The 9,472-nt window shown below is 33.5% G+C and overlaps 1 protein-coding gene across 1 annotated transcript; it reads right to left on the bottom strand.

Moving 5' to 3' along the window:
* Positions 1 to 8,908: 8,908 nt before the first annotated feature.
* Positions 8,909 to 9,262, bottom strand: LOC140971095 (cysteine proteinase inhibitor 5-like). The gene has a single exon (XM_073433174.1). It carries the CDS (start codon positions 9,260 to 9,262, stop codon positions 8,909 to 8,911), a length of 354 nt encoding a protein of 117 aa, XP_073289275.1.
* Positions 9,263 to 9,472: the final 210 nt, after the last annotated feature.

Below are 9,472 nucleotides of genomic sequence, written 5' to 3'. Positions count from 1 at the left end.
ATTTAATTAGATATTTTTATGCCTTATTTTGAAGTAGTATCATCATGTTAAAGGTTGTATTCAAATTTTGTTAATTCACGATTTATGAATTTTTATGCACTTGAGATTTTAAATGTTAAATTATTTTGATTTGTGAAATGTTAAGTTATTTTAATGGTGAAAATCGATCGAACACTATTTGAAAATGACTCTTCGAAAATTAATGTTTAAAAAATATTTAGTAGAATTTTGAAATCAAAAGGTTAAAGAGTAGGAGACGTTTCATTATAGCACCTGACATGGCATGACCACAACTTAAAATATTGAGCAAACAGCAGGTAAGAGACCCGAGTGAAGTGCAATGCACATAAGTGTATGCGGAGAAGGGACCCAAATGAAGTGAAATCGAAATGTCTACCGCTTAAAATTCTACAGAAATATTTTTTTAAGCTCTTTTCGGAAATCCTCAAACACATGCATGCAATAAAAGCAGTCAATCATGCCTTTTAAAAGTCGTCAAATCACTGAATAAAAATAGATGCAGTTAATTAAATCTTAAAATGATATCAATCTCCTAATCTACTGTTGTAAAAGAACTCAACTTCTGTCAAAATCATCACCGTGTAAAGAGATGCAAAGACATGTAAAATATATTTTACACTCATGACTCATAATCATATTATGCAGAAGAAATGCATGGTCCTTAGTTTTTCACGTGCACCTCCAACTTAGCCTACTCAGTCTTCAGCGCCTCCAGTTTCATCAACCATAAGATCACCTGCATCAATCACACTAGTGAGTCTAAAGACTCAACACACCTGAACTGTTATAACAAGTACATATACATATCATGCAATAGTGAAATGTACTGTAAGCAAAATAAATTTCATGATCTTCAAATGCATGAACATAAAAGTAAACATATTCATATCAGCGACCGTATTACCCATCCACTGAGCCTTGGCCTTACATGTTCTTGTTCGTGTTTGTATTAGTCACAACCAACTCCCATCCTTCAAAACATATCATCATATTCATCACTTACAAAAATCATGCATGTACGTAAATTTTCTTAAAATCAAGCATTCAACGTATTTTCGTATTTCCATAAAAAGTCATGTTCATGATAACATATACATTTAAAACATGTAATTTTTTTATTAGGGCGTTGCCAGGACTGCTACTCGACCCACTCAAACTTAACAAACTCCTTAAACATACTTCTAGTCATTTCCTTAAACGTATCTCGAACCCCTGCTTTAACATCTAAATTTCATTTCAGAACTTAGATCGGAGTCCCGTTTAACTCGAATTAACCCAAGACTTGATTCAATTTAACCATAGCTCAACGACTCCTAACCAAACTTTGTTGACTCAACTTAAACCATTTATAACCACAGACATGTCGGTGTAACTTATTGGAACCCCCAAAACGAGCAATATCCATAAAATCTAGCAAAATATTTGTACAGTAGTGGCGCCTAGGCGCTGGCAGTGTAGCACCTAGGCGCCATGTGCCAGCGCCAAAGCACCAGCACTGCGTCGCCACAGGGACAGCTTCGCGACGCCAACCTTGCGGGGGAAATCCCAAAATAGACTTTTGAAGCCAAACTCTATATCACGCCCAACCAGCCCCGACCACACTCGAACCTACCTCTCATAGGCCACAACCAAATCTTCTCACACTGCCCTAGCCATGAACTTCAACCCGATGCCCTTGAATACATGTGAACTACCCAACTCCCCAAAACCGAGCCACAAACACGGCAATCGATCGGTTCTCCCTCAAACTTGCATCGACCTCAAGAACAGCACACGCGTTCCTACATATCAACTATCAAATCACTCCTAAACCTCGATACATGGCAGTCCCTTCAACACCAGTCAAGAAAACTGCATATTTTCGTGTAGAATTCAAGTAAAACAAATGCATAACACTATACCCACAATATAACATGCAAATACATTTCAAAACACATATTATGATGTGATCAATGCGAAAAGAAGGGAATCGGGCGAGCCTTTGCGTATTTACGCTCAAAAACCTTGACACAATCACATAAAACGGGCACCGGAGGGACGGAGAAGATATTGTCTGAACCCTCAAAAAGTTTTTAAAAATATTGTCTGAACCCTCAAAAAGTCCCCGAACTTGATATTGTCTGAACCCTCAAAAAGTCCCCGAACTTGATAAAATTTGCTTACCGGTTTAAAATATGATCAGACGAGTAAAAATATCCTACCAAGGCCCATTTTCAAAAATCAACCTTAATTACACCATATATTAATTAATTAAAAATAATTATTTAATAAAATATTTTTCCTTAAGTATCCCAGATCTTCGTTTCTCGTTCGATCGTGAAATACTTATAAAAGCCCCGTTTCATGCAATCTTAATGAACCAAGAATTAAAAATACATATTCATGTTAAAATCATGCATTTAATGCATTAAAATAACTTAATTAAAATACATAAGAAATTTGATAACTTGCATGCATTTTGTTCCCGTGGACCTTCAAATATTCGGGACGTTACAATCTATCCCCCTTAAATTGAATTTAGTCTCCGAAATTCGCTTATCCTCGATAATCAGAAAGTTTAGACTCTTAATCATAGAATCCAAATAATCCACGCTTCCGCTGCGCCACTCTGATAATATAAGTTTTAGGATGTCCTTATGTCTCTTCAACCCTATTTAAATTTGTCTTCAAAATCCTCGTTTGTGAATCGCAACTTGGAACGACTTATGGTGACTTAGTTTTATTTTACTATCACCTCAAATTTCGAATTTTCTCGCAATTCCTAGTATTAGAAATGGAGGTCTAAACTTATCGCACCTTACTTTTCTTATACTATACCCAAGATGTTCATTGACATATTAAATTTCAATATTAAAATCCCAAAAGCATCATTTCCTAAATTTATTAAACTCGAGGTATGCTAAGGTTTTAAATCCAAATATTAGCATTTATGCAGTTTAACTTAAGAGATCTTAGCACCAAAATTTACTAATCAACTTCTATCCTGGGTAATACATTTAATAGTTAAACCTTATCTCAACCTCATAACAATATTAGCCTAAGATCCTTGAATCGAACATTTATCTTACAGCATCAAACTAACGTAACTTAACTATTTACAAGTATACCCCAAATATAAAATTTTGCAAATCTTAAATTTCGAGTAGTGTTAATCCATAAAACCCAAAATATACAATATCGATCTTCTACCTATATGATAAAACCCCTTATAGCATCAATAACATGCTTAACTATTTTCTTCCCAATTACAATATAGTTGAAGCCAAAGACATTTGGACTTTTTTCATTGGAACAAATGTCGCATTCTGACGTATCATTAATGCTTAATTAGTACTAGTGTATAAAACTTAATAAGTTATCCCATTTTAGCGTTAGACTAACTCTAATAATTCAACTTTACTAAAAATCCGTAGAATTCTAGAATCCATATATCAATATTTTAGATTACTTACTCGATAAAAGTATCTTAATATTTATTCATTGGTAACTTATGTTGAATACAACTAATTTCTTTTTGTTTTTATTTCACCCAAAATTTTCATATAAACACTTATCTCAAAAACTTGTAATTCAAGCTTACACAACCCAAATAGTCTTAGTTAACATAATTCCAATTCACATATACACTTAATTCCAAGTTTCTTAATGACTTTCAAAAATTCCTCAAGTGCCTTTATTTCTTATAAAGCATAACATCTAAATTTTTGAAAGTAAATCATATATACTTACTTCCAAATATCACAATATTACTATACTTTTAAGAACAAACATTTTTAATTTCCCAAAGACATCGTGTCTATCTCACTTCTTACATACGTCACTCAAGTAACCTAAACATCAATCATACCAAACTTTTTTAAAAAAAAAAAATTAACCTTAACAAAGATATAATTTTAACTCTTAACATCATGACTAAAACTTATGATATATCAAACTTAAATTCCCCAAAAAATGTTAACTTAATGTCTAATCCTATAACCTAACTAATTGATCAACTTTAGCTTAAATTGTCATCACTCTAAATTCTTAATTGGCCACAACATTATTCCATTAACGCTTAGATTTTCAAGTCAAATATTGATTCATTCTACAATGCCCTTGATTATCATTCCTTATAGCATTATAATCAAGGTATTTCAAGGTTCTAAATATCCCGTCAAGCCTAAATCATCGAAAATTCCTATCATTTAAATCATTCAATTCTCACTTATTGCTAAATCAGTCCCCAAATTTTCTTAACAATTGCAAAATTAATTCCTAATTTCCTCTAAAATTATCCAATTGGTCCTTAGTTTCGAAAATTCTACAATTACCCATAAGATCTTGGCATTCCTAATTCCATTTTATAGGTTTCCCGTAACATAAAGTTCAATCATCTTAAGATTATTAAACCCAAAATCAATTCTCATAACCAATTTTACATTTCCATCAATACCTAAAATCCCAAATTATACATTTTTATACTTAGATCGTCGTAGTCTTCGAATCATTATTCCTTATATGAAATTCTCAAAACTTAAATCAACTAGTAACCAAAAAAATAGAACATCACTATTTTCTTAGAAAATCTACATGTCCCAAAAGCATTCATAATCTTCATGACTAACTTATTACCCAAAAAATAGAACATCAGTACTATTAACCAAAAATCAATATAGTCAAATCATTTTCAACTTCTGCTAACGCCCATTAACCAAATTCTTAATCATGTCCAATTCCACCACAAAGCCAGCATTCATGAAAATCATATAATTTCTTATTTCATGTCGTAACATGAATAAAAATTCTAAAGCATCTATTCCATAAACATATAGACAGATAAACATGTACTGAAAAACATATATCATGTAAACATGCAGGTGATAGCATAAAACTTTCAAAACATTTAAAACATGTAAACTTACAGACTTGAGGCTTGACGACTGAGTTTCTGAAGCTGGCGATGGCACAACCCTTTATAAAAACCCTTGCTCTGATACCAACTAAAACGTCAACTACTTAAAATTCTAATGAAATATTTTTTTTTAAAAGCTCTTTTTGGAAATCCTCAAACACATGCGTGCAATAAAAGCAGTCAATCATGCTTTTTAAAAAGTCGTCCAACTACTGAATAAAAATAACTGCAGTTAATTAAATCTTAAAATGAAATCAATCTCCTAGTTTACTGTTTTAAAGGAACTCAACTTCTGTCAAAATCATCAACGTATAAAGAGATGCAAAGATATTTAAAATATAGTTTACACCCATGACATATAATCATATTATGCGGAATAAATGCAAGGTCCTCGTGTTTTCACGTGCACCCCCAGCTCGGCCTACTCAGTCTTTATATCCTCCAATCTCCTCAACCATAAGATCACCTGCATCAATCACACCTAGTGAGTCTAAAGACTCAACACACCTGAACCGTTATAACAAGTACATATACATATGATGCAACAGTGAAAAGTACTGTAAGCAAAATAACTTTCACGATCTTCAAAAGCATGAACATAAACATAAACATATTTATATCAAATCATGTCATATTGTATCATCATATACGTATTCTTTTCTTTAATTGAATTCAGATCACTAATTGTGATTTTCGTATAAGCTCTAGTGGATGGATCCATATACGAATAACCACGGTACCCGACGGCAGGGACATCAGCGACAGTATTACCCATCCACAGAGTATAAAAATCATGCATGTACGTAAATTTTCTTAAAATCAAGCATGCAACTATTTTTCGTATTTCCATAAAAAGTCATGTTCACGATAACATATACATTTAGAAAATGTAATTTTGTGATCAGGGCGTTGCCTGGACTGCTACTCGACCCGCTCAAACTTATCAAACTCCTTAAACATACTTCTAGTCATTTCCTTAAACATATCCTGAACCCCCGCTTTAACATCTATATTTCGTTTAAGAGCTTAGATCGGAGTCCCATTTAACCCGAATTAACCCAGGACTTGATTTAATTTAACCATAGCTAACGACTCCTAAACAAACCCCGTTGACTAAACTAAAACCCTTTATAACCACAGACATGTCGGTGTAACTTATTGGAACCCCCAAAACGAGCAATATCCATAAAATCTAGCAAAATACTTGTACAGTACTGGCAGTGTAGCGCCTAGGCACCATGTTCCAACGCCGCGGTGCTACAAGTGCCAAAGCACCAGCGCTGCGTCGCCATAGGTACAGCGCCGCGGCGCCAACCCTGGGGGAGAAATCTCAAAATCGACTTTTGAAGCCAAACTCTATACCACGCCCAACCAGCCCCAACCACACTCGAACCAACGTCTCATAGACCACAACCAAACCTTCCTGCACTGCTCTAGCCAAGACCTTCAACCCCATGCTCTTGAATACAATTGAACTACCCAACTCTCCAAAATCGAGCTACAAACACGAGAATCGATCAGTTCTCCCTCAAACTTGCATCGACCTCAAGAACAGCACACATGTTCCTACATATCTACTATCAAATCACTCCTAAACTTCGAGACATGGCAGCCCCTTCAACACCAGTCAAGAAACGTGAGAAACATGACAAGAAAATTGCTTATTTTCGTGTAGAATTCAAGTAAAACCAATGCATAACACTATAACCACAATATATCATGCAAATACATTTCAAAACAAATATTATAATGTGATCAATGCAAAAAGAATAGAATCGAGCGTGCCTCGCTCGAAAACCTTGACACAATCAAGTAGAACGGACACCGGAGGAACGGGGAAGAGCTCTTATGAGATTTTCTTGAGGAAACCTAGCAAGGTGGCTGCTGAAATTTCTGAAAGCTGCTGGACGAGGGAGGGTGGGGCGGCTGAATGAGTGAGAGTGAGTGATTAGGGTTTTGGATGGTAGGGTTTTCTATAATATAAATGTATAATGGGCCATAATTAAAATTAATGTGGATAAGTATGAGTTTAGGCCCAACATACATTAAAATAGGCCCAATAATCCCAATAACACACTCGTAAAATATTTCGTTTGAGTACGTTATTGAAAATATTGCCTGAACCCTCAAAAAGTCCCCCGACTTACTAAAATTTGCGTACTGGTTTAAAATATGATCCGACGAGTAAAAATATTCTACCAAGGCCCATTTTAGAAAATCACCCTTAATTACATCATATATTAATTAATTAAAAATACTTATTTAATAAAAATATTTTTCCTTAATTATCCACGGTCTCCGTTTCTCGTTCGATCGTGAAATACTACTAAAGATGAACCAAATGTCTCATGTATAAAAATAAGTGGATAGTCAAAATTAAAACAATCTCATTCAAATAGGAGACTTGTGGGTAGTTTGTTACCTCTTGTTTGTGTTGTGCATGTTGGCTAAATCTTTAGAAGATTCTGACCCAGAACCTGGCATAGCTGGAAAGTATATTAAAGTCACGTCAAAATAGCATATGACTTGGCAAAAACCAATGAATAACTCCACCATCGACATTTGAGTTAAAACAAAATCTTTGAAGCCAAATAATGGCTAGGTAAAGCAGTATCACCAAGTATACCCTCAAAAGAATTTAGGGCAAAAAAAAGAGTCATGCTCTAGAAAGTTTAATCATCGTCGTTATCAAAACACATATGGAGATTCACTAAAGCACGTGGATGGAAGAACTATTTGATACACACAGTAACCAAATTTCAATTAAAAATGTTTCTACTCACAAAAATTCAAATGATTCAGTATTTGAATTTATATACAGGTAAATAAAGCAAAAGTGTACAAGAAAGAAAAAAAATAAATAACTAAGTTTGCGCTGGTCTAATATATTAAATTTTGTTCTAGAAATTCGTTACTTAATGGGTTGTACTTATGGGATAAAGTTATATAAACAAATTATTTAATTTGGATATTCTGAATAGTTGTTAAACATATCATTAAAGGGTTTTACGTTATTAAAAAACTTTTGTGACATGATTTCACAAGTTAATTTTGCAAGATAGAGCTCCTATTTATGTCACCAATAAAAAATTTTACTTTTTATGCCGAAAGTGTTGCTAATTGTTGTGAACATAGGAATGGTTGAATCACCTGACTGATAAAAATCCGTAAAATCGTCTCACAAGAAACCTACTATCATTTTTAATGGTGTTCACAATTTGGTTAACCTCATTTCATCCGCAATCTATGTTCAATCATCAAATTTTAATAATTGTGATTTGCATAAAACATGGTTGTTTAGAGCTCGGAACCTTCAATTTAAGATCTCGTCTCAAACTTTGAATTCTTGAGGTTGAGAAATTGTTTGTTTGTTTTATAAGTATGTTATACTAATGGAAAAAATTGTATCTCCAATAAAATGACATTTATAATTTAATTTTTAAAACAATTAGAATAGATATTTTGTAGAATATGCAATGAAATGATAACACACACCTTACTCATTGGGGCAATGAGGATGCCACTAATGCATGGGTCAAACAAACATAAGAGTTTATCAAATTTGACCTCAACTGATTTTTTTTTAGAGTTGAGGGTGTGTAATTTTACAATTAGGTCCTTGAGATTTTTGTATTTGATAAGTTACAAGTTATCAGAAAAATTATTTTAAATATGTTTTCATACTATTGAATTCACATCCAAATCATTTTGTGAGCCGATCATTGATTTCAATTCTTTCCTTAACATAAATTAATGAGTTTTTCTAAAATGATTTTATAATGTCTTGTTATTATATATTTGAACAAAAAATATATAATTCTCTATCTACTAGACCATGCATTGTGACGAATATTTTTCTTAAAGTTTTCGTACTTTAATCTTTAACTTGCAACATTACAAAATAACACAACCCCTCAGCACTTCGGTAACTAAAACTTTATTCTAGGGATTTTAATAAATCACTCATACTCTTTCACAATATATATACATTAATTAAGCAATTTTCTCAAACGAAATGAGTCGCCTCTCTTTCTTCCAAGGCTTGTCCCAAACAACCACCCGGTAATTGCTTTCGACATTTGCAGCGAGGGCATCCTTGGCGGAGATGATGAGCCTATAATTCATACCATTAACTATTTGAGTTTCTCCTTTTACTATCGACACAAAGCTTAACAAGGCATTGACCCGCTTGTTGTGCTCTTTCACCGCAAACTTCCCTATCTCAACCACATTTGGGTCGGTCAAGTTACTGATCGGGTTCCAACCGGCGATGGAGGCTTCGATCGAAGAGGAAGCAAGAAGAATTGAAAAGGTAACGACTAGCAACGAGAGAAATTTGGGTGCCATTTTCTTTCCTTGATCAGATCAATTTTATTTGCTTGTGAAATATGTAGTGATTATTGGCGGGTTTTTATAGTGACAAAGCCCAATCAAAAAGCCTGTTTTTATGATGTTATATTAACACGTTTAAGCAAACATTACTTTAGTCAAATCTTGTTACAAATTTTTTTTAAGAAAGATAAAATCGAGTTGGGATTACTTTGAAAGCATATATTT

Source organism: Primulina huaijiensis, chromosome 1 (assembly GCF_012295235.1).
Source record: "Primulina huaijiensis isolate GDHJ02 chromosome 1, ASM1229523v2, whole genome shotgun sequence".
In the NCBI taxonomy this organism is placed as follows: domain Eukaryota; kingdom Viridiplantae; phylum Streptophyta; class Magnoliopsida; order Lamiales; family Gesneriaceae; genus Primulina; species Primulina huaijiensis.
Note: the sequence above shows the minus strand (reverse complement) of the source record. Positions and strands in the feature narration are given on the sequence as shown.